The sequence below is a fragment of the Pongo abelii genome, chromosome 14, assembly GCF_028885655.2.
Source record: "Pongo abelii isolate AG06213 chromosome 14, NHGRI_mPonAbe1-v2.0_pri, whole genome shotgun sequence".
In the NCBI taxonomy this organism is placed as follows: Eukaryota; Metazoa; Chordata; class Mammalia; order Primates; family Hominidae; genus Pongo; species Pongo abelii.
Window position 1 is genome coordinate 105,015,184 of NC_071999.2, and position 26,708 is coordinate 105,041,891.

General features: G+C 40.3%; 1 protein-coding gene across 33 annotated transcripts in view; it reads right to left on the reverse strand.

Moving 5' to 3' along the window:
- Positions 1-26,708, reverse strand: part of DOCK9 (dedicator of cytokinesis 9) — a 298,314-nt gene that overhangs the window by 36,603 nt on the left and 235,003 nt on the right. For 13 of the 33 annotated variants that reach the window (XM_054528568.2, XM_009248743.4, XM_054528571.2 and 10 more), the window contains 8 exon segments: positions 25,023-25,156; positions 22,528-22,642; positions 19,221-19,287; positions 17,766-17,813; positions 15,098-15,234; positions 6,700-6,815; positions 895-1,032; positions 597-779 (listed from right to left, as the gene is read on the reverse strand). In XM_054528568.2, the coding sequence (XP_054384543.1) occupies positions 597-779; positions 895-1,032; positions 6,700-6,815; positions 15,098-15,234; positions 17,766-17,813; positions 19,221-19,287; positions 22,528-22,642; positions 25,023-25,156 (938 nt within the window). 33 annotated transcript variants of the gene reach the window in all.

Here is a 26,708-nt window from a genome sequence, read left to right on the forward strand (position 1 = left end):
TACACTCCATGAGGGCTGGGAGAGGGTTGTTTTGTTCATGGTTGTATCCATGAATCCTATGCGGACAATAAATATTGTTTAAAAAAAAAAAGGATTAAATGCAGAGATGGAAAAGGGACACCTACCATGTGTTTGTAGAAAAAGAGAGTTTACAAAAATACACAAATTTGGTCATTATCTTGGCTGGCTCTCAGAGCAGAGAATTTAGGATGCTTTAACTCTGGAGAGATAGCAGATCGTCAGCAGATAGAAGACAGAAAAGAACCACTTCAGTTGGGCTTTTTGTTCCTTATCTAAAATGTTTACTATTAAGCATCCTCACATATGTTCTAATACTTCTTGATTCAATGGAATTTTAGTCAGTCCAATATTGATTCAATATTTAAATGTCAATTTACCAACAGAAACGCATCTTGGGCCCATATCATAGTAATGGAACATGAAATAAACCAAGGCAGCAAATGTGGCTTCCCAGTTTTCCAGATCTTGCAGTATCTTTATGACAAGGTAAATTGGTCAATGTGATACTCAAAGTTTTCCTGATACAGCAGGATTCCACAGAGTAAATCTGTATTGGAAAGCTAAACCACACGCACTTGCAAATGTGTCCGGACAAAGGACTTCTTTCCAGTGTAATCAAAGTTGTTCCTCATCAGGAAGTAGAGCAGCTGGGAGGCCTCTGTCCTGATGGAGCTCAGCTTGGAGTTACAGCACTTGAGAATCTCATAACACAGAGCCGCACACATGTCCGCTCTCCCTTCATAGAATGTTGAGGGAAACTAGACAGGATGAGAGGAAGCAGATAAACCACAGACAGGTCAGTGCTCGGTAATGTACTCTTCAATTCCGGGGGAAGAAGGAAAACATCTAACCACCGCCCATAAAGCAACTTACCTTATAAATTAAGGACCTTAAGGCAGTGAAGACATTTTTTAAAGCCGTTTCAGACTGATGTTTTTGAAGAAAACACAGGTAGACATCAAAAACTTTTTTCATGAGAGGATTATGTCCATGGTCGGCCAGGAGCTGGTTCTTAAAACACACATTGACGGTTTTGTTAGACATACCAGTCACCTCTAGTAGGTTTCACACAATTTCAGGCTCAAGAATTACATTTTCTAAGTATTAAGACAACTTACACTTTAAACAAACTCTGCCTTGAATCCTCTAGGAAAGTACAGAATTCTCTTGTAGAACAAACAAATCTATCAATATATTTATGTTTTGGGGATAAACCTCCCAGCAAACTGTAATAGAGTTGAAAGGAACACTTGCTTAGTACTGACTGGGCTTCTATTTATTAATATGTCCTCATTTTTACTGTCTACCAGCAGCTGATACAGAGGTGTCATTTGTGACATCTTAATTCCAACAGAGAAGTGCCATTACAGGTATGCGTTAATTATAGATGGGAAAAAATACTCAAGTAAGGTATATGAAACAGGTCATCAAAAAGGGAAAAGTGATCTCCCCAGGCCTCTAAGGCACTCTGCTAAGCTATGAATAATCAGAGAGTTTGGTAAGATGGAAAATGTACAGGCTTTGGTCAGGTACCACTTATCATAGGCATGAATTTGCACAGGTAAACTGAGTCTCAGTATCCTCATCTGTAAAATGATAACCCTAAAACTGACCTTGAACAGTGACTGTGAAGACATGAGATCAAGTGTAGAAACCATCTGATGCATACTTTGGTCTAGCTCAGTAGGCGGTATCTAGTAGGGTTTTGACATTCGTGGATTTTACTTATCAAAGAAAACAAGAAGACTATAATTTGCTTCTAGTCATTCAAGATTTCCTCATGTCAGTAGAAAATTCACACAGATTAAACACTTTGGAAGCCTGGTTGGCTACAACTCCCATCAACTGTAGAATATACACAGCAGCTAGAGGCGCGGCCCAGCAAGCAGCCAGGATGAACTTCGTGTCTAATGTGCACAACACTAAATGACACACCACCACCTTCCAATATGGACAAGCTGTCTGAACAAAGCTCTGTCGGGGAACGATAGGTGTGTGCATTCTGCACAAGTAGGCAGACTTGACATTAATAAAAAAAAAATGTCAAGAGGCCAGTATCTCAAACCAATCTTACAATTCGGCCAAAGGAACAGGGGTAACTTATGTCCATATAATTTTGCTACATAGCAAATTATGGTTGCAGTCATAGTTTCAGAGCAAGATCTACTTTGTCTTGTTGTTGGAGGGAAATTTTTCCTCAAGGAGTAAGTTTTTGTTTTTTTTTAGGTCCAGTGAATTGTGGATCTATCACAGCTGGCAGAACACCTGGAATTCACAGTGCTCTTTCTATCATGAAATACTAAGGTACCATATTGAATTCCATCATGTGAAAGGGGAGCAATTTAATGAGCAGAAAGTGGGACTAACTAAATGAATATGATCTAATTCTCAACCATGAGCAGCTGTTCACCAAAAAAAAAAAAAGTGATTTCCAGTGTTTGGGGAACTGCTTACAAGTTTTATCTATGAACGCCATTTTCTCAGGAGCCGTAGTTTGAAAGCCTTGCTTTTCTCCAATGTATTTACATTCCTAATTATGACTGGATTAAGGTTTGGGTGAATCTGGAGGTGAGCTTTCATTTTCTTAGCACTCTTTGCTGAGGCTATCCAGGAGATACGGTTTCTACAAAAATTCCCAAGCTTCCCAGTTCTGCTGTCTGAACTGGCCCATGTTTCTAATGTTTCTCCACTTTTCCCATGTTTCTCTACTTGAGTTCAATTTCTCCTCCTTTCCCGCTCTATGGTCATGGCTTTTACTTCTCATTTTCAGGATTCAGTCCTCTACAGCTCTGATCTCAAAACTTGTTTGCAAGAATGGAGTTAAAACTCATTTACATTATATATCCCATAACCTGTTGTAAACTTCAAATATATACAATAAAATTTATTTTTAAAAAGACGTAAATAACCTCCACTTAAACAGGTAAAGGACCTTTTGTCCCAGACACACCCCAGTTTCCTAATTACTTGCTTTTATTTTCCAATCACTTTTCTTCCCTCTTTTTCTGTGTCCTCCTGCTGCTTTCTCATCAAATAGAAGGTAACATACACTAAATACAAACACATCTTTGAACATTCAGAAAGGCTCACGGGGCAAAATGAGCAAAACACAAATCAGCCTTAACTGTTCCACTCAGAAATATCCACAGATACAAGGCAGGATATCTTATTTCTATCTTTTTATCCCTATAGACTCTTGCTGAAGATGGGAAATTTTCACTTAGGAAACTAAATGACACATTAGAATAATATAAAGGCATGGCTTATTTCTGGCAATAAAGTGGAGACTGCTTCTCTAGGAATTCTCTGTCTTGGATTCAGGTTTGACCATTGTAACATGGTCTCTTACGGTGCTTGATCCAGGAGACGAGCCTTTCAGAAAATGAATGCTCAGTATCAATAATTCCTAAAAGATCCAGGAACACAGAGGAAAACAAACCTTAGGTGTCAAAATAAGGTAACTGGAACAAAGTTAATTTAAGACAGCAAACTTTTCCCAGTCAGACAGTTTTATGTACACAATTATTTTAAAATAACATTAAAAAATCAGTTTGTAGAAGAGCCATTTCTGTTACAGATGCTTGCCAATCGCTAAGATGACTTAAGCCTCATGTGTCTGCAGACCAGGCTCCTCGTTGTGCAAAGCAGATCACAAGCTGCCTTGTAAGCCTCCGACTGCCCATGTGCTCCTCCCTGTCTTGGTTCCTATTGCTCCTGATTATGTGTTAGTCCTCACTGTGCAGTTCAAATTAAGAAGAGGCACTAAAAATGGAACTGCTAAAAACACATTTCCGGATTAAATCTGTGAACACATTAAAAATATTATAAACTACTTGAAGGCCAGCATTGGTTTTGGATTGTGTTAATAATAGACATCAGAAAAACCATATTTTTCTGCATGTGACAACCTGTTTATAAAACAAACCCTTTTATGTACTAAGTGAGATAACATGTGTGAACGTGTCCAGATTTGTATATATCTGATACCTGCTAAGTGTTTGGTAATTTTCTTCTTCTGTCTGTATAAGAGATCATTCAAATACCTCAATCTTTACTCAACTCACTTCATCTTTCTCTCTCATACACACACACACAAACACACTCACACACATCTGACTTAGTGGTGAACAAGACCTTTGGACAGGCCAGTTGTGTAGTGATCTTGGGCAAATTTCCTAATTTCTCCCAGCCACGACTTCCTCATTTGTAAAATGGGGAATAATTCGATCCACCAGGCAGAGCTGTTGTGAAGATTAATGCCTGAGGCACAGAAGGCACTCAATACATAGCAGGAAGCTAATGTCATAATAATAACCAGAATTCTGAGCATAAATCTTTCAAACATTTTATCTTATTAGGAAATTGATTTCTGGATTGTCTTTGGCAATTTATTAGATGCGGCCAATTAAGAGAGTCAGTAACCACAGAGCTACACCTGCTAAAGATGACTTTCTTGAATTATGTTAGCTCACTCACAGTTGTATCTCTTCTGATATGGTCCAACTGATGCCTCAGCTGAGTAAATATTTGCAAAGAAAGATCCCAGTGGCTGCAGTGCCAATGGGCCTCTCATATCTGTGAGTCTAAGCCAGGGAAGCCTGTCTTACCACATGGCCCAACATCCAGTAATGCCACAGAGTGCACCATACATTCACCCACCTCCCAGTGGGGGGTGCTGAGCTTTAAACAGGAAACATTTTTTGCATGCAGGCATATAAACCTGGACAGAGATCACCTTAGCTCTAGAAGCTCAATCTTCCTTGGGTGTCTCAGGGATCAGGCCCTTTGCCATAGGACCAGTGAGGAGCAAACACAGGTAACAGTGCTTACTGTTAACCTGGAATTCACATCTGAACTCCTACTACCTTCCCATTCCGAGACTGGAGGCCAGATATTTAGAGATCCAGAAATAGTGACAAATACTCTTCATCACTCTTTTTTTTTTTGTTTTTTTTAGACAGAGTCTTGCTCTGTCGCTAGGCTGGAGTGCAGTGGTGTAATCTTGGCTCACTGCAACCTCCGCCTCCCGGGTTCAAGCGATTCCCCTGCCTTAGCCTCCCATAGCTGGGACTACAGGTGCGCGCTACCACACCTGGCTATTTTTTTGCATTTTTGTAGAGATGGGGTTTCACCATGTTGCCCAGAACGGTCTCGATCTTCTGACCTCGTGATCCGCCTGCCTTGGCCTCCCAAAGTGCTGGGATTATAGGCATGAGCTACTTCACCAGGCCCCTCTTCTTTACTATTAAGCAAGCAACTTAAAGGGGGCTGAATTAGAACTGCAGGCTGTTCGGTTGTTCGGTAAGGAAACCGTCACTGTTCTCTAGGTGCCACTCAGACTGCAGTTGTGCCCCTGTGCCTGTACCTCACCCCATGATACTGCTCTGCAGCTCCAGAATTTTCTGCTTATTTACCTGGTGGGGCACAGGTGGAGAGGGGAAGAAGGCGTTGCCACTGCTGTTCTGAACTTAATGATTCATATTTGAGACTGATACAGGTGTGCATGGCCAGATATTCACTTTTAAAACCTTCCTTGCCTATTTACTAAGAATTTTTAACTAAAAATACCCAAAAGAAAAGAGAGGTTCCGAAGCCTCTTTTATGTTTCTAGTAGAGCCACTATGATGTTCAGGTCTCACGTCCAGAGTTTCTGATTCAGTGGGTCTGGGTAGTGGCCTGAGGATTTCCATTTCTGACATGATCCCAGGGCTGCAGTGGCTGCTGGCCCAGACACCACACTCTGAGAGCCCCCGTAGTGGAGGCTCCAGGTAATGAGGCGCTCCTACCCCTGAGCTCGTTTTCTTTAAGCTCGTTTCCCCATCTCTCAACTGGGCTCCTAGTAATGAGTTTCATGGAGACAAGAGTGGGGTGGCGGCTAAGGAGAGTAAAGGTATATAATAATAAAGTGACACGACATCAGGAAAACTATCATTATTCTTCCTAATAAAAGAATGTGCTTTATGAGTAGTGGAGACAAGTAAAGCAGAGATGATTTGGGTCCTATTTCCCAAACACCCTTGCAAATAAGCAAACCGTTCCAATATTTATGGCATATAAACACTCATTCGATTTCTCCCTTCTATGCTAGAAATGGAAGTAATCATTTAGCAAGAATGAGAAGTATTGGGTTCCTAAAAACAGAAGAGTGGCTGAAGAGTCCATCTCCACCTACTTGAATATTACTTGCTAAAACTTAAAAACAAGACAAAAAAAAACCCTTTCATTTTCTATCTCCAAAACGTTTTTATCATTTAATGTAGTAACAGATAAAAAACTGAAAAGATGAATGTGTCTGTATTTATTGCTCCTTTCTACATAAAAATCTAATTTAAATGCTATAACATTTGGATATATTTAAAGATATTCAAGGCAGAAATGCCTGATTAGGTGCCTATATTCATCATCCTCAAGGTTCGAGCCAAGAGTTAACTGCCTCCAGAGACCGTGTTTCCACCACACCCAAGCACGCAGCACACACTGACCAGCTAAATTTTATTTCAGGGCATTCAAGCCATTCACTGTGGAATGATTTCATTAAAGGAATTTAAAGATTAATGGTTTCCTTACAGGGACAAAAATAATTGCTGAAGTAAAAATGCAACACAGTAAGTTTGTGCTCATTGAGCTTACCAAGCAGAAAGGTAAAACTAGGACCACGAACAGCAGATTGATACAAACCTTAAACGCCAATGTAAATAGAGAAAGCGTGTCCAGAGCTGTCAGGCAAACCTCAGTAGCAATGTTGGCTTCAAGTAATGACTGGTGCAGAACATCTGCATCCGAGTGGCCATAGCCTGCATGAATTACATCACAAGATTACTGCCTAGTGGTTCAGAAGGCAAGGCTGGCAGGATGGGGTAGGCACAGTCAACTTTTGATTATTTACCAGAAGGCCCACTTTGGGACTTTGTCTCTGTGTTTGCCTTTTTTTTTTTTGAGGGTGGGGGGATGGGAGGGGAAGAAAGGAAGAAAGTAGTAATAATGTTTCAATACAACTATAACTTTTTTCCCACTCTGAAAGGGCAATAACCACAGCAAACACTTATTATGCACTTGCTGTGTACCAGCCATGACTCTATGAACTTTACACATATTCTCTCATTTAATCCCTCAACAGCCCTGTGAAGTACGAACATTGTTGAACCCTTGGTGGAGATAAGGAAATGAAGGCATAGAAAGGCTAAACTTGTCTAAAGTCATACAGGTAGTAAACAGTGGAGACAGGACTTGGACCAAGACAGGCGTTGATCGATTCTGTTATCCAGCAGGAGTGCTGGTGGAGGCTAAGATTTCCAAAGCTTCCCATGTAGACGGAGGCAGCAGCACAATACAGGTTAAGAAAATGAGCCTGAGATCAGGCTGCTGGTCACTGAGTCCCATTCTGCCACTCACCAGCTGTGTGGCCTTGGCAAGTTATTTGGCCCCTTTACAACCTCAGTTGCCTCATCTGTAGAATGGGGATAATACATTATCTACCTCAAAGGGTTGTGGTGAGGATTAAATTTGTTAATATTTGTGAAGCTCTTGGAACAGTGCCTGGCACACAGTGAGTGCTATGGAGGTGTTAAGTCAATAACATCAGGAGCTATGTTATCAGCAAGCTCGTGAATGATAATCAAGAGTTGACTGCACTGTGCATAGTATTCTACTTGCTTTAAGAAAAAGCATAAAAGCCAACATGTCTGAAAGAAATGTTTAGAAAAAGAAAAGGACTTGAAGAATCTGTCATTTAAATTTAGCCTAGTCACACATAATTTAAATACAAACGGAAATCTTCTATATGTGGCAAAATCAATTTAGTACTGATATAAATGCAATTTGACATACAAGTTGAGATTAAATTATGAAATGGTATGCATTAGCAGAAATACATATAGGGATGCAAAGATGTTACAGTATTGATCTAGATTACAAAGAAAGATGGCAATTAATAAAACACGATGTAATGTCTTTCTCCAAGGAGCAAAATTAAAGCAACGCCTCATTACTTAAGTAATTTTCCTAATACTCCAGAGAGGAGGACATTTTGTACATAGATCAAGAAAATGAAGTACAGAAAACCTAGGGAATGTTCTTGAGACCAGTAATGGGAAAAAAACAGAATCTACACTCCAAATTCCTTATCCAGGTCACTGTATCACAGTACATATTATTGGGAGAAAATCAAGTAACTAGCATGACATCATTCTGACTTAAATGTCAGAGTTATAAAGTGGTTTTTAAAAGGCTACAAAAGAGCTTTAAAAGCTACAGAAGTGCTTTTTAAAATATGATAGAAATGCTGTTGTGTGCTTTTATCCAATGCTGCTTTGCTTTTACAAAGGTGGTGCTGAGATCCTGTTGTGGATCACGTCACTTCCACTCTGCAGCACAGCCAACGTCTCTCCAAATTTAGTGAGGATCTGTAACACATCTCGCACCATGATAGTTCTATTTCATTTTTTGCTTTTGGGGTATGAAATCTCCCAGAGAAAAGAAAGGTGGATATGTTGGGGTACTAATATTACTTGTACTGCCATGATGGTAAGCCAAGGCATGACTTTATTCAGCGAGGTTTGTTTGGTAAGATACAGAGACAATGAAAGGAAAACAAACAGGTCGATGATGACTGTTAAAGTGATCACATACTCTGGTAAGAGGGCACACACAAGAAATACAACACCTGTTATCAGACCAACCAAAATGATCACACAGGTCCAAGGCATCCTTTCCTGAGGGCTACCATTTGCCCCGAATGAGTTTTCGTCTGGGTTCAATTTTAACAAGGAAGTGGCTTTATTTTAATTTCTTTCTCTGCAAAGAACTGTCCTTTTCTCGGTCTAGATCACCAATAGGTGAAGTGCCTCTAGGTGATCATTACCAATGAGATGGCCTGAAGAACTCCCATAGAATTTAACTACTCCTGGCTGAAAGCCAGCAACAATTAAAAATTAGAATTTGGCCATGTGCTGTTTTAAAACATATCATCAATGGACTATGCTAATTAAGTTATTCTATAATTATGTATACACATATGGAAACATGGTACTGGGAAATGTTATTACACCATCTACTCTCCTTTAGAGTCAGATTCATACAGACATCGGTATGCTTGCCTGAGTCATACAGGAATCTAAAAGAAATGGTCCTTTTAGCCACATTTTGTTATGCTTTGCTTTTCCTCCAACTGTTTCATCTAAAAAATCAGCAGGATTCCTGAGCTAGTGCTACTTTTTTAAATCCCTAAAAATAATTGGCAGCATAGAGAGGCTGAACCAGTCACAGAGACTGAGACTGTTTCAAGGCCTGGCACACAGCTGCGCAGGAGGGGGACTTGAATCAACAATCACCATGGTATAGACCAACACAGGAAAATGAAGCTGAGCTAGTAAATCCAAGAAGACGCAGAGAAATTTCTTAAACTAAGGGTTGGCGATGTTTTGAAAGCTGATTAAGCAGCTTTTGACCCGGGCAAGTAAGGAGTGCGGTGTGAAGCACACTGATTTCCACTAGGGGGCCGTGGTGCCTGGGGCCCTGCACTGATTCCCTCCAGCCAGGCTCTTCAGGGACAGAGCTGCAGGACTTCTGCAGGGATGTGCTATCTCTGACACACATGCCCCGGGATGCTTTACATTCCTTCGGATTCACTGCTCAAATTTATACAATTTTCATGCTATTGTCATCCTGACAAGACTTATTCTAAAGCCCCCAAATCTTTCAAATACTCAGGGGCCAAGGATGAAATTTGTCTATACTGAATTAACCTAACCCTGTTCTACAAACTCACTTTACCTGCATAGTTCAAATGAATAATGCTGACACATCGGTGAACCTCCTCCCTCCCCACCACCATGACATCAGAGGTAATGCGATGGGCAGGACAGAAGCCTGAGGCCACACGCCTTTTCTGAATACCAGAGGACATTTGGGATAGAAGAGTAGGTCAGAGACATATTCCTATAGGGGGCACTTCCATGTTGATAGCCACCTTCACTCTTTATGCAACTAAAATTCTTGTTTGTATTTTGACTTTTTCCCCCTCTAGCCTATAACATGAGTCCAGAAACACAGTAAATTTTATGAGAAAATATAAATACCAAATAACAAGGAATTTTCTTGCTGAAAGAACTCTCCAAATGTAGAAGACCTAGTCTCCTAGATATCAACTCATGGCATATGGTTTTATTGAGTTCAAACATTTTTGCAAAATATCAAACTGATCAACATCTACACAATCTATTATTCATTTCCATCCAATTTTTATTGCTAAAAAGGTTTTCCTCACAGACTGGCAAACAGTAGAGAATAGAATAAATAGTGATACCCCAAGGCAAAATTTATGTCATTTGATATCTGCCCTTTAATCCACAGACAAAGAAAACAAATATGCTCAGAATGCCTTGTGGAGATGCGGGCTATAATCTAAGAATTTATGCTTCAGGAGGTAGGTGTCATACCATCAGATTTCTCTTCCCTGTGTCTTTTTTAAACCTAATGTTTAGTTGCATCTGAAAATGGGACCTCATATAAAGTAAAGGCCCCAAGTGAAAATACTTGGTTTAAACATACCACACATCTTAAAATCCTCTGTAAGAATACTACAAATGACTGACTTTAAACGTACACTGTATCAGACCTGCTCAACTCTGAGACCCCATCAATTTCAAGAAACACCCATCAATGACAGACTACCATATCCAATGTAATGTGTAAGATATACCCAACTTTGGAAATACTAGAAAGTTGTGCAAAATTGTGCCTCAGAATCAAGGAAACATATCTCAGAATCAAGGAAATAAGTGTCCTGTTTATAAACAAACTTTTTTTTTTTGAGACGAAGTGTTGCTTTGTCACCCAGGCTGGAGTGCAGTGGCATGATCTCGGCTCACTGCAACCTCCACCTCCTGGGTTCAAGCAATTCTCCTGCCTCAGCCTCCTGAGTAGCTGGGATTACAGGTGTGTACCAACATGCCCAGATTTTTTTGCATTATTATTATTTTTTTTTTATTTTTTTAGTAGAGACGGGGTTTCACCACGTTGTCCAGGCTGGTTTCGAACTCCTGACTTCAAGTGATCTGCCTGTCTCAGCCTCCCAAAGTGCTGAGATTACAGGTGTGAGCCACCGTGCCTGGCCACAAACATTTATTTACTATTTTGAGTATATGTTTAAAGCATCCAAGCACATTTTACCCAATTTTAAAGATACATTATCCGTGCTTTAAAACTTCTGGAAAATATTTTAACTCAGAGATGTCTACATCTCTGTATTTTTCATATTAATTCAATATGATGTACAGTAAAGGAATTTAATGATCACCTATATTCATTTTCTTGCTTGTGCTTTAGGCAACAAAGACACTTCAGAGTTAAATGGGGCCTGACAAGCCACGCCATCCAACTCCTCATGGCATGCTTAAGTGACCTGGACAATACCCCAGCTGGGCCTGCTCCAGTCTGTTTGCACAGCTCCAGCTGCAGGTGTCCACATGAACTTCACAGGCAGCTCAGCACATGCCACGCAAGGCCAGTTCAGTTAGCAAATACTTTCTGATTCTGATCTGAAATATTATCTGCAACTTGATCCAGTAATCTTTAACTGCCTTTTAGATCAAATTATATGAAATCCAGACTTTCTTTACACGCTGCTACCTTTTGGCTGGTGTTCCCTGCATTATAACAGTGGGAAATATGAATTATGCAAATGAACTTGATGTATTCCTAGAACACATGACATCAAAGTAAACATAGTGTTATTTTATATATATTTTGCAAATGTACCACTTATTTGCAAACACATTTCACTAAGTTTTCACCTCATAATGTGGTTTATAGACATGCACATATATACACTTATACATGTTCATGTACCTACAGTATACCCTCCCTTTGTGGTTTTGTGCTGTCACTCTCAATTTTTTATTTGACACAAATCTCTTCCACTGATACACAATGAGCACAGATTACACTAAATATGTCAAGGCCTAAGTGTTCTAAAGTTTATTTTCCATACACCTGAGTGATGGCCTAAACAACAAACCTGTGTTTTAAGGGTGTTTTTCAAATAGCTAAGACTTGGGCATCATGGGATTTGGGCATGGGGATTTGCTATTCTACTTCCTATCAAAATTAAAGAGTAAAGACAGGTTCTTGCTGGAGTTCCATGTGCAGTGCGTGTGGTGCCTTCTTCCATGTCCTGTTATCAGTGGTGATGGGGACAGACCTACAAAGGATTCCGTTTCCCATGGGCCTCTGCTGCTCCCTGCTGGTCAAGCTGAGTTCTGACAAAGCCTTTCCTACTCTACAGAAAGAGAGGAAATGAACAATGCAGATGTGCACGGACTCTTCCTATTTTTCTTCTCTTCTGAAATAAATTCATTTTGGACTCCTGGAGATCCCTGGCAACTTTCTCACATATTGGATCTATGTCATATTGGTTGGCCCAACAGAAGGTATTGTATTTGTTGTTAAACGGGATTTTTTTTTTTAAGACATATGGCCATACATTTCCCAAAAAATACCCAGGTAGAGATGTAAACAAACATGTACATATGTATAACACACACACACAAACATGCTCATGTACATACAGTACGCACTCCCTTCTCTGTGTTTTTTGTCTGAGTTGATGATTTGGAGCTCAAAGAGCTAGCAGAGGGAAAAGCTGAAGCCACTCAAACACACAGTGAGAACTGGAGATGTAAAAGAAGGCTGAGTTATAGGAAAGGCAACAACTTAGGAGATAACAGAACCAATTCGGGATGAGCAGGAATTGCAGGAACGCAGGCGAGGACTAGAAGAATCAGCCACACGCTGTTTACTGGCAAAGCAGGAGAAATGTGACTGAGGACAATGAGCCACTGACAACTGATGGAAGAGGAGGGAGACAGGAGGACAGGGCTCTTGCGGGTAGTAGGAAGACAGAATGGAAATAAACCATGTTAACAAGATGGCTTTTGGCAGCAGCAGCAGCACCAGGCCAGCTGTCTCTCTCCTCCAATTCAAGTTACCACCACAAAACCCATTTGCAGTGGGAAGAGCTGCTGCATATCCGAGTGGATTAAGGTTATTTATTCACATGTGGACCATTCATTTAATTTTTGTTTTCTGTGTTTCCTAAATGATTATCGTTGGAGGTGCAGCACTGGTGTACTTATGATTTTTTAAAAAGTGTTTCAAAGTTTAAGCATTTATTTCAACCAATAGTGAGTTAGCCTCTGTGTTATAGAAATTATCTGAGCAAAGGAAGTCCAGCAGGTTCTGTTTATCAGTGGGGATTGAATTTCTGCTGCTAAATGGCAAAGAAAAACTAAAAATAACAACACTCCTGGTTTTGTTTCAATCCCTTTTCTGCAGAGCTAGTCAAAGCCCCAACAGAAAAGATGTTAAAAAATCAAGTACTGTAGCCTTAAAGGTGTCACTCAATTTGCATTCTACAGCTAAGTGTAGAACTCAGAAGTAGCATTTTATGGCTACCAACTCAGCGTGTGGCAGACTGACATTATCTAAATTAAGCCTGGGATTTTATCAAGACAGACTATCTTCATAACATTTTTGATTTTTTTTTTTTTTTGAGATAGGGTCTCGTTCTGTCACCCAGGCTGGAGTGCAGTGGCACAGTCTTGGCTCACTGCAACCTCAGCCCCCCAGGTTCAAGTGATTTCATGTCTCAGCCTCCCCAGTAGCTGGGATTACATGGGTGTGCCAATAAGCCTGACTAGTTTTACTATTTTTAGTAGAGACGGGGTTTCACCATGTTGGCCAGGCTGGTCTCGAACTCCTGGTCTCAAGTGATCCACCTGTCTTGGCCTCCCAAAGTGTTGGGATTACAGGCATGAGCCACCATGCCCAGCCAATCTTCGTAACACTTAAACTGCACCCAGACGATCTTCATAATGCCCACATTGCTGGGTCAGAGGTGTGGGAAGCTGCTTTGTTTTGGTTCCTCAGGTGTCTTACTTTGAACTATTATTAATACAATGCATTGGGGACACTGCCTTTACTCTTGGCCTGTATTTTAAAAAGAGGTGTGAAAAATCACAGTGAATGGAATTTATTATTAGACATGATGGAAGGATATTAATAACCATGTATTAAAGACAGCACTTGGAATAACAAATAATTGTTGAGATAAACCAATAACTAGCTGTGTCATGCTTGGAGAAGAGATGGAACAATTTAGAGAACACAACGCTAGCAGAAATGGGATTTATTATAAATGATCTCATTAATTTTTCATGTGCTGTATGGTTGATATCTTTCAGGTGTTCTGCTTTGAGAAACCCTTAAGAAGATAAAGCACTTAAGTTACTAGAAACAGCACACGATGCCTTGTCCCCTCTGCTGACTGATAAAAGTAAATTAAAAATATGCTCCCCTGTTTTGGCAGAATCTCTATTGTGAAGTTAGAAAGCCCCAAAGTTAGGAAGGCAAGATGAACAAAAAGGGTCTCAGCTTGCAAGTGAAGCGGCCTCGTAAGCAGACTTCAACCTGATTAAATCTTACCATTGTCTACAGAAATTCCAAGCACACTTGATATCTTTCTCACACTGAAAACACAGAAAAAGTCACTTTGTTATTGGACGCTTTTCCACACCCTCACAAATTGATTCATGGGCTTTATGTTTTCACAGCAGTGCAAGGATTAACATCCATTCAGAGCTGGAATGTCAGAATGTGGACGCTTGATCAATTACATGCACAGGATCAGGAGGGGTGAAAGAAATCCATCCCGAATGTTCTCAGAGTTGCAGGGGAAAGCCAACATTAAGTTGGCTCTAGGTGATGAATCCAAATTTTATGTTTAGAATACTGGAGAACGGCTGGCTATGGACCCAGCCAAGTTTTGTTTTGGGGATGGGGAAAGGGTCAGGCACTTTTAGGTTTAGTGCTGTAGTTGAGCGTGTTCCACATTGTGTCACTCCCAAATGCTGAGGACGCTCCACCAAGGAAGGGAACTGTGCCATGAGCTCTTCATCCTACTTGCTTTGAGCTAGAAGAAAAATTGAGTTGGTGATGTGGTAGGTGTGGCCTGGGGCTCTCCCCTCTGAGATGGCACATGAGATGGCTGGCTGTTACGATGGCATGTCATGGGACTTACTGTGGTTAAAAGTGAGAGAGTTATCCAGGCTGCCCAGCTGCTGCAATCTGGCATGCATCATTCCTGTTCTGTTACGGGAAACAGGCAATGTCTGAGACTTTCGATCATGAACTATGGGTCCCAACCCCTCCTGGTTCCTGCAACACGAGTGAAATGGGATAGAAGCAAAAGTTAGACGTGTTACACTGCAGCGAGACGGGGAGTGTTAGTGAAGCCAGAACATGGCACGAGGGAGATGGCCATGCACTGACTGAGCATGGTGGAGCAGCCAGAGACACAGACAGGCGGCAGCTCCTACACACTTCACGGCAAAGCACCTGATGACCAGAAGCAAAAATCAGGCCAAAGCAGGGACCTTTTTATTTTTAGAAAGTACTTTAGAGATACTACTCTGAAAAAAGTGAGCATCACTCCAATGCAGTACTAATGGTTAGTGTTCTGACAACTGTCAAAACGTCACTAATCTTTTTGGATTATATATGTTCTGAAAGAGCAAAAGACATGTATTTTTTTTAATTAAAAAATGCATTGGAAGACACAGAGAACAAACATGCAATGGAAGGGATTATATGAGCTTTAACACCTTTATTCTTACCCAAGCAGGAAGGAGAACAGCCACACACTTTGTTAAACTTGTCAGCAGTCAAGTAGAGAAAACAGAAGAGTGATTTGGGTTAGCAATCAAACAGCTAACTTCCTGCTGTGTACCATCACCAGAGCAGATGAAAATGGGACCAGGGCTGCAATGACACCTGTCCCCTGTCCCGGAGCCAACCGTCCCCCTCACTGTGTTATTGTGTGTAGGAGAACAGGGACATGCATGGACTGTCATCGACTGCATGCTGCTGGGTGACTTCAAAGTGACAATAAGAAGGCACAGTGTTCATCAAACTGGACCACCATGGATGGCAAACATGTACAAGGTTCACAGTCTAGTTCAGGATCTTTTTCACATGCAGCAGAGACCCATGGCAATTTTTGTATAGAGCAGAGCATATCTTTCCACAGTGCATGGAGCAAAGTCACACCATCTCCACTCCCGTTTTCCTTGGCCCATCTATTTTTAAGGCAGTCCACACTTTTATATGCAAATATATACAGGGTGCTTATGAAGTAGGAAGATTTTCTTTTAAAAAGTTAAATTTATATCCGCTGAAAAAAATAAGTTAACCATTTCACAAAACCCGATTCTAAAACATTTTGTTGGGACAGAAATCTTCAGCTTCTCACATTCACTGTTTTAAGCTGTGAGGCATTTTATTCTACTTGGCACAATATTCTCCAAATGCCATCTTGTGATGTAGGTGTCACTGCAAAAAATGAAGCTAGCCCAGCACAGTGCCTTTCTGTGACAGAATTTACTGTTTTCCCATCTTCATGGGACAAAGTCAGGGAGAATCCAAGTCAAGGTAGAAGACGTTGCTGGTATAAGGACACCTTGTATATACTTGCATTTAGTACTCCAAAACTCAAATATAAAATTACTGTTGTGATAAAAAATAAAACAGTTAAGATTAGAGAACTTCAAGTGCTACCACATTTCAATGAAAAACAGAAAATATTAATAGGAGGAAAATGTAAAAATTCTAAATTTGCTTCTTTTAAAAAGAAAACATACATGTTTACTTCTTCACATAAAATGAAATTCTGAAAATTTCTCAAATATCCCCAGAAAAGAACAATGTTAACAGAAAAAGAAAATCTTCACAAAGAGGAAGTCTATTAAAAATCTCTGGCCTATTTGATCACTATAAGACAAAATTGTCGATATATAGAGAAACAAACCTCAATGACAATTACATTTTTAAGTTTTTCTTAAAACATGTTTACTTATAATAAAGCTGTTAAAAACAACAGTTAAAAAAATATAATACTTGGACCAAGACCCCACTAATACACTAACACAGAATGGCTCACAACACAGAAAAAAACAAACAGACATTCTGAATGGCAATGGGGCAGGAGGAAGAACTTGGTAAGGACAAGAGGTGCTGTGAAAAAACGCCCCCAAAGAAGGCGTGTCCAGCCACACAGCTGCAAGGAGTTTCTAGGAGGCTGGTTCTGGACAGGAAAGTGGGAGTGACGCCACTCACCAGGGAGTTCTGGCCAAGAACATGGAGCGCTTATCAACTAGTCAAGAGTAGGAAGAGAAAAGGCTCCATTTTAGAGAAGGTTTGTGGAAGTCCACACAAATTTGGGATGGACTGAAAACATTCTTTCATTAAGAAAGAAGAAGAGTGGTTAGGTGAGATTTTAGCATCTTCGTAGTTGGGAGCAGGAACAGTCAAAATGACCTTGGAAAATCAAACAGAGGAAGAGAAAGCAGTGAGGAAGGAACATAGGAAGAAGAACTGGGGAGAAGAGGACAGTAAGGAGACAGAACAGAGAAGGAGGGGGAGCTTGGGCGAGAGGATAGAAGGGTAGCCACAGCCTGCTAAAGGAACGCTTTCCAAGAGATAACGCATGAGATGAAATGAGACTTCGCCTGTAGGAATGCTGACCAAAGACGCTGCCGGGCTCTACGGTGGCAATCCAAGGGCCTGCCATCGGTCCCCATGGCCGCTTCCGTGAATCCCAACTGCCAACCGCCACTGATGACCATTCCCACACAATCAGAGCCAGGCAACACAGAAAACAACACGTTTTGAATGAAAACGCCCCACAGTACCTGGCTATGTATCGCTTCCCCATGTACTGGAACTGGTGCAGGCAGACTCTGCAGGCAAGATGAAAAATTATTAGGGAAATGTGAAGATAAAATTATTTTCAGGACGTTATTTATCTGTTAACAATAACAAATTCAATAAACATTATGTCTAGTACCAGCATAAGTCACATCCTCATTCATTCAGAATGGTTTTTGGGAGTCCTCTGGAAAGTGCCTTCAAACCCAGAGAAATTTCTTAACCTGTGAGGGAAGCCCGATCTTGTGTAGCTGTCAATGCGGTGGTGGCTGGCTAAAGCAACACAGCGCAGAGGCCCACGACCGACAGGATCGCCCATCGACTCAGAGGTGGTGATTCACTCCATGGCAGCATGCCCGAGAAATCATGTTCAAGACCACACACACTGTTCCAAGTTACTTATTCATCCTCATTTACATCTACATAAGGAGCTCTCTCTTTTGGCTCAAATACATGGATCATACACACCAAGTGTGTAGTTTTTAAAAATATATATCTAACAACATTTTTTTTTTAAATCATGTATTTAATGAGGTAGTTAAAACAATGTCTAGTGAGCTCCTCTGGTGTTGAATCTCATTTCACCACATAACTCTTGCCTTTAACTCAGCAGAGGTCAGGAGACTATGAGCCAAGCGTCCACTGAGGGCCAGGCCCACAGTCTCTCATCTGTAGTTGCAAAATGCATGAAATTCTGAAAACCAGCTTTCCTCCTGAGTTCATGCAAATACATTTGGCACCAAAATATGACCCAAAATAATAGACATAAAGCTACTTATAGTTACGATTTATCCAATTATTATGAACAATAATAGTACTGCAGAAATTCTTTTTTTTATTATTATTATAGAGAGATGCTGCTGGGATGTAATGGGATACAGTCCATATGTAAATTTTTCAGAAATCCAAAAACTTCTGCATTTGAAAAATCATCTGGCCCCAGCAGTTTTGGATAAGGGATTGTAGATTCATGTTTCTAAAAGTAAAGAGCTTAAGGAAATCAGAAACTTATATTGACAAGCCAAAATGAGATAAAGATGCTACATAAGATTTCACTTTTACTTCTTATATTTTAAAATTATAGCAACTTTTCTGACTCAGTTTCTGCATCAGCTTAAGTTAGGTTCAACTTAGAAAAGCAGTATCTACCCAATTCAGCGAATGAATTTCATGTTATTTTATTAAGATGCCTTATACACATAAGCAGTTACCGCTTGTGTAAAACAGGCACATATCTGTAATACTTTAAGGGTGACCACTGATCACTGGGTCACAAGCCCTGAAAATCTGTTTTAGGGCCAAGTCCATGAGAAAGGGCTTAAGGAGTAAGTGAGGATGTGACATACACTACTCCCTGGTTCAACTACATGGTATTCTTCAAGCCTCTTAATGATCCAGGAAAAAATCAAGAGGCAATGATCAAACAGAAAGCTACTTACTCAGATATTGTAAAAAAATCCATAAGTTCAGATGTTGAAGCCTTGTTCCAATATGTAAACAAAGCATCTAGAAAATAAACATTTATTTAGAATCACAATACATATGATATACATTATGAAGAATCACCTGTTGTGAAAATGGGAAGGAACCTTGGAGTGTAGGCCTCTAAGCCCTTCCCCTGCCCTCTTTTATAGCTGACCACTCTACACTGGGTATCACACACCTGAGGCCTATTCACCTTCAACATGCTGCATTTGAACTTTAATTCCATCATACGTCATTTAGTGCCATATTCTAGCACAATGCTCATTTAACTTGTATGTAACATGCTCTTAAATAGACTAGAAAATTCAAAGAATACAAGTGGACATACAACCTAAAGCCGGGCTCTCTTGTCTCCTACTACAGGATCTCTCCCCAACAGGGAATTTGTTGAAAATCTTTGCATATTACACACATAATTTTGCTCTTTGAGTTTTAACTGAACAATATAGCTTGGATCTATCTCAAGTTTTTCCAAGTTGCATAATATTCCTCTATGTGGATAGACCATAATTGAGTTAACTAGTCTCCTACTGATAGGCAGTTACTGTTTCTCCCCCCTAACTTATTGCTATTATAATTATGTTTCAATGAACATCCTTTTATGTGGGTCTTTGCATGCACGTCTAACTATACCTACAGGATAAGTTCTCTGAAGCGAAATAGCTGTACCAAATGGTATGTGCATTTAAACCTCTGTGTGAACCCTTAACAGTTTAGTATTACTATTGTTTGAGTTCTATCATCTAATAGCTAACCTTTTTTGCATTCCTATATTTTACACTGAGGTTGAGAAATAGGTAAAGAGGTTTCTCTTAGGGAAAAAGCCAGAGTCTTTGGGGCCTGAGATAAGTAGAGAGGCTGGCTATGGGGATGCTGATGGCTCATGAAGATGTACAGCCACAGGCTTTCACTCTACACTTGTCAAGAACAATGATAGGCAGGAATGACATGGGATATAGACTGAGAATCTGTTGTGTGCCAGGCACTGTACTACGTGCTCTTACAATTTCACATAGATTGTGCCATCTAATCCTCACCATAATCTGGGGCAGAAGAAAGTCCCCATTTACAGATGAGCTAACAGAGGCTCAGAGAAGTAAAGTAATTCTCCCATTTACCAGTCTGAAGAATCATGGCTGAGTGGGGATTTAAATCGCATGCATCTGATTCTAAAGGCCACTTGGCCTATTAGACCAGTAATAAGGGTAGGTCATGGGCTTCCATCTTTAGGGGTTTCGAGTTTAGATTCCAAAGGAACAGACTCTGGCTACTTGAGGCTGGCCATCAGGGTAGGGTGAGCCCCCAGGGAGCTCAGTGCATGCTGGAGAGCCTGGTGGGATCACCCTGCAGACCCCTGTGGCCACCCTCAGCACACACTAGACAAAGCAGGCAGCAGCATGGGCAATGACGCTGCCATTCCTTGCTCTGGGCCCCAGGTACTGGTTGGGGAGAGTAGGAAGACAAAGATAAGCTCTGTGAAGAGGGAAATGGCACAAGAAGGACAGCAAGGAAGGGCCCAGCATGTAGAAGGTGCTCATTAAATGTGGAATAAATGAAAGAGTAGCTACAGAGTTACACAACTGATTTTGGTTGTCTCTGTGTTAACTATCTCTGGAGGCAATTTCTCCCCCTAACCCATATGACACACAAAAGCCATTGTAGGTAGATTTTTAGAGTTCAATGTGAAATTTAAATAACACTGCTTTCAAAGAAAATATGAGAATATTTTCATGACCCTGGGGGTAGGAGAAGATTTCTTAAATGGGATGCACACACACACAAATTCTAATTATAAAGGGAAAACAATTGATAACTTGAAGAAAATTGAGAGAAAAATATATTCTAAAATTGTTTTGAAGAGGTGGTTGCATTTTAAAAATATGTGTATGACTTTAAAGAATAACTTTTACTTGAATTCAAATATTCTTGTATACTTGTCTTTAAAAAGCAGTTATGTTCTTATTATAGGTCATATTCAATATTTGAAATTTAAAATATTTTAAAGAAAAATTTAAACAAAGGAAAAACAGAATTATAATGCTCGCTCAAACTCATTATTACCATGAAGCAAGTTTAGAACTTTTGACTTAATGGGAAGAATTTCAACTTTATAAACCCAAATATCAGACTAAGTGCCCTGTGCTAGTGTATTTGGTCATCATTCAGGGAAACTCTTGCTCATCTGTTCTTTTTTAAAAAATAGCATTTTAAAGTAACAAATCAACAGAAGAACGAATTACCCAGTCTTTATTTTAAGGGCAAGAGGGATTTTCCTGCCATCTGAGCTAAAAAGTCAGGCTGTACCTTGGCTGGGGTTGGGGAAAAAAAAAGCCAGGCTGTTAATGCTGCTGAAATGGAAGCTTGATCTAAAAGAAATACTATTTTCAAGCAGAAATACCTTCCACTGGATGTTTAGTACACACCTCCTGCCCCTAGATATAAGCAGCACAAGAGGCCTTCAGGTTCTCAAAAAATGGCACTTTGTTTTCAGGAGAGTTCATCCTAATTCAATCACCTTAATGAAGTTCACAGCACACCTTTTAATTCGTTGTAGGAAAAATAAGATTTTTGCCCAGGATAAGAACTGTGACATTGTTTACTAGGATTGTTTATATTACACAGCCAGATACACAGATGAGCTAACAGAGCTGAAACTGTCCTGTCATACACATTTGCAAGCCTTATATGGTCCAGATAGAGCATTCATAGTTCTGCTCATTCTTATTTTCAAATGTGGTTGTCAAACCCTTAAAAAGAAACATAATCTACTATGATACTACCATTTCCATTAGAAAACTAAAATAACATATCTCTCACTTTAAGCCAGGAATATACACACTCTAAATGGAATGAATGCTTAGGTCCCCTCACAACATATATTCTAATTCCAGAGACTAACACAGTTATTCAAGTTGACATTAAGTTTGTCTGGACGAATAAAATTTTTTTTTTAAAGTCAAAAGCTATTTTATTTATGTGCTTCTATCTCCTTTAGTTAAGATGGCAGGTCCCAGTTTAATATAAATTTAAGAAATAGGCCCATTCACATTTTGGAACTCATTTTCTAGAATAAAATAATTAAGGAAATGATTTTCCCACAATAAGGTTCTTATTTCAATTACATTAAGTCAGTGAATATGCATTTTAAGCAAGGAAGAAAATCCTCTGAAATCTTTGTATCATTTCAACTTATTACAAGTTAAAAACAAACAAACCAAGTACTGAAACAAGCAAAACAGAAATCTCCCTTTTTTAACCTACCATCAGACATGCTCTTTAAGATGTAGAGGAAACACATCAGTAGGCTCTTAATCTCAGACTGGTCAAGTTTATCACAGCGAACCACGGAATTTCCCAATGTGCTGCTTTGTTGGTGCTAAAAAGAAAATACAGGTGATTTTTCTATTTAATTACGGGAGGAAAATGTGTTTCCCTTTTCTCCCTTGGAAGAGAAAGATTCTTAGAATCAAGTCAGATCATACACACTGGAAGGTGCAAGTAACTTGCTGACAATTAAACCACAGGCACCCTTTCACCCAAATATAATACACTCAGATGCTGCCCATGGAAGCCCTAGCTTGTCTCCTCAGCATGCTCTCCTGAGGGACAAGCAGAAGGCACAGACCTTTCTCACTGGATAAACACAGCTTTAGCTATGCCAAGTAAAACCTTCTGAGATGCCAAGTATACTGAAACCTCATGCAAGAAAGTATGTGTGCTAGGATCAAGAACAGAAACCATGACTCAGAAGACACTGCACAACCAACCACCTCCTGAGGACAATGGTGGTGGCTGAAACAGCAAGTGCCTGTGGTGCTGCTGTGACCAAAGCACCCCAGAGCCTGGAGCCCAGGCGCCGTCACCCAGGGTGCATTATGGGGCGTGCTGTGGGCACTGCTCAGGGAACACAATAGGCAGGTGCCCAACCATGACAAACAGGGACACGTCAGCACAGCATCGCCAAAGGCCTAAACTGATGAGGTCACTCCATCATCAGCTTAGCTCAACACTGCAAACGTCAGAAAGCTTGGGGCAAACAAGAGGGCAATTTTGCCACTAGGCAGCAGGTTCTTGTGGAAAAAAAGCAGAACAAGAATCTCATCATGTGATTGCAAACACAGGAGATTTAAAAACTCTCCCAGTTGAATTTCCAATTGAAATAAAAAAAAATTTTTTGCCAAATATCAAACCAAAAACAATAGTGGAAAAAAGATGTTTTATTCAAGGTGCTGGTGGCCAATTCAAAAAAAAATTATGTGTGTGTGTGTGTATATATATATATATATATATATATATCAGGCTTAATAAAATATGTGAATATTTTCATTTACAGAAAAATACAGGGGCAATTAGTGGCAAAACTGGTATGGATGCACCCTCTGGCCTGCCCACTTGATCAGAGCCACTGGAGAACTCCGTACTTCCGGCAGTGGGAGGGAGGGTGTTGCGTTCAATGTCTCCTCTGGCAAAGTTGGAATCGTTAGAAGGGAAAAATCCACAGTGACCCGGTTTTTCCTGGCTGACTGGCAGCTCTCCTCCTCCTCTCCAGCACTGCGTATGACACAAGCAGAGTGCCTTCGGAGCAGCTTCTCCCTCTATACATGAAGGCATGTTGGGATCAAGGGAAAAGTTCAATACGTCATGACACACCCAAACTGAGCTGCTCGCACCTCGACAGAACTGCATTTAACGATGACCATGTCAATGCCAGCCATGGGATGTGTGACAAGATTATAAACCTGATGCTGAGGAAGGATATCTTCTGGGTGTTTTTGGAGAACTAGGGATAAATCCCTAAATGGCTCAGCTGTTTATTGGGATGGGCGCTTGCCTGTAACTTGAAGTAACTTAGAAAATCTGTGCCCAAAGTGATACAAATCTACCACGGCTCCAGGTTTAAACCCACACTTTTATCCTTTCCTACAAAGTTCCAACTGGTCTGAGCACTTAGTAGTTTCAAGAAAAAAGGCTAAGTATGAGGAGGAAGCATTGTGTTGTGGGTGGGTGCTGTGTGAATAAAGTGATTTCTTATCCCTGAATCACCTATATGATCAATTATTCTCTGGAGCTGCCTTCAGACCTAACACCCTTGTGGGTGGAAAACTGTGTTGATGATGGTGTCTCCGGTATAAAGACTACAGGGAATTGGCTGGGTGCGGTGGCTCATGCCTGTAATCCCAGCACTTTGGGAGGCCAAGGTGGGTGGATCACGAGGTCAGGAGTTGGCCAATATGGTGAAACCCCATCTCTACTAAAAATACAAAAATTAGCCGGGCATGGTGGCATGTGCCTGTGGTCCCAGCTGCTGGGGACGCTGAGGCAGAAGAGTCGCTTCAACCCAGGAGGTGGAGGTTGCGATGAGTCGAGATCGTGCCACTGTACTCCAGCCTGGGCGACAGAGCAAGACTCCATCTCAAAAAATAAATAAATAAATAATAAATAAAAAGAATTGAGATGGGCAGGGAATTGAGATGGGCAGCATTTTGAGTACCTCCCTGTCCAACCCACCAGAGCCATTCACTCAAGATGCTCCACTGCAAACCCTGCCCAGGATCTGAGGTCCTGGAAACAGGAATCAGAGCACTTCAAGGAATGGGCCCCAACCTTAAAGCTCTCATCACCTACTCCAGGTCAGCTGGGTGGTTTAGAAAAAAACAAAAGGTCACACTTAAAAGGCACTAAAATATGAAGTACGTTTACTTTGGGCTAAATCCATTGATTATAAGAAACATTTATGTTGGGTGAAAAGCAATTACCTTATCAAGAGAATTACTCTTCTCACTGTTCCTTTCTGGAAGGCTGTTACCCGAATCTGTGCTTATGAGAGATCCTCTCGAATCAGCATTTCTCACACTGTTGATGTTTGGAGTTGAGGTTGTATATGGAGAAGCTAAATGGAAATCAAGCCAACAATAAAGTTTTATTAAGACAGAACAAAATAAAGATGATTACTGAACTTCAAGGGAAATTGCTTTTATTGCACTTATTTTTTCTGTTAGGAAGTTGGCTCAAGAGTTGCATTCCATTACTTCACCTTTAAAGAACCAGGTCATACACAATGAGATAAAAAGAAACTAGTCTGAAACATTCAGATGTAAACATCAATTCACTTATTAGAAACCACCTTTGATCGCTAAGACTAAAAATGCATACCTGTTTCAGAATGTGATAGAATGAAGACGTAAAAAAATTAAAAGATAAATCCACCTACAACTATCAAATCACAAAATTAAACCATACAACAAACTCATAGCATTCAAACTGATAATAAACACTGTGGAGCCTACCAAACTCTGAGGGGTGTCATGGGGTATTTTAAATTTTCAGGGAGAACACAGTGATATGTGACCTTGGCCAGAAGCTGCTGTTTCAGCAGCAGGTTGTGCTATGCTCCTTTTGAAGACATATTTGTGAAGCTGGGTATTTGAGGGGCTGCTATGATAAAAGGCAAGTAATCAATGAGGGACAGGAAATGCGAATGGTGCTGGCCAATCTGACCCAAAGGCTGAGAAGCTGTCAGTGTCCAACAGGCACACACCACCCATTTGTAGTTAGTTGTGGTTATTAAAAATAAAATTAATTGTTTTCTTTAAATTTATGTGTATTACTTCTTTTAAATGCCTACTAAATTGTTAGGATGTAAGTACTTATTAAGTTATTTGGTCCTAAGTACCTAATAAACAGAACTGTTGGGTGTGTCTTTCGGCCTAGGGATGCCATGAAAAAAAGTGACACTAAGGGTGCTGTGAATGGGGAATATTTGGGAATCTGCTATAAACAACTATGAGCAGAAAGGAAATCTAATGTGGAAATAAAATTTGTGATGTCCATGAAAAAAATAGCATCTGAAGGCAGATATCACTCCCTATCTTGGTGCTATGGAATTTTTTAAGGTAATAGATTGACTTCCTGCTTAGATAAGATTTAAATAAATCACATAATTTAAAATGACTCTTTGGACTTGTACATTCCGTGCTGAACCAAAAGGCGTGCCTCCAGCGGAAAGCCCTGGTTGGTTTGGCAGATGGCATCAGGAGATTTGGACTCTGTGTCTGGCAGCTGTGAGCACACATTCTCCCAGACACAAGCTGAAGATGCCATTACTTGGCACTTCACAACAGGCTGGTTGTTTTCAGATCTCAGTAGGCAAATGAGCTGCCATGGACTGGGATACCTCTAACTTAAAAAATAAATAAACAACAAAATAAATATAGCCAGCCTCTAGGTTACACCAAAAGTATGTTTGAAAGTGACTCAGCTGTTGCACTTCTAAATTTGATGGCTAATGGCATAAATTCATCATTTCTCAGGCAATGTCAAGACGGTCTTTAACTCTCTTTTTTTTTTTTTTTGAGACGGATTCTCGCTCTTTCAGCCAGGCTGGAGTGCAATGGTATGATCTTGGCTCACTGCAACCTCAGCCTCCCGGGTTCAAGCAATTC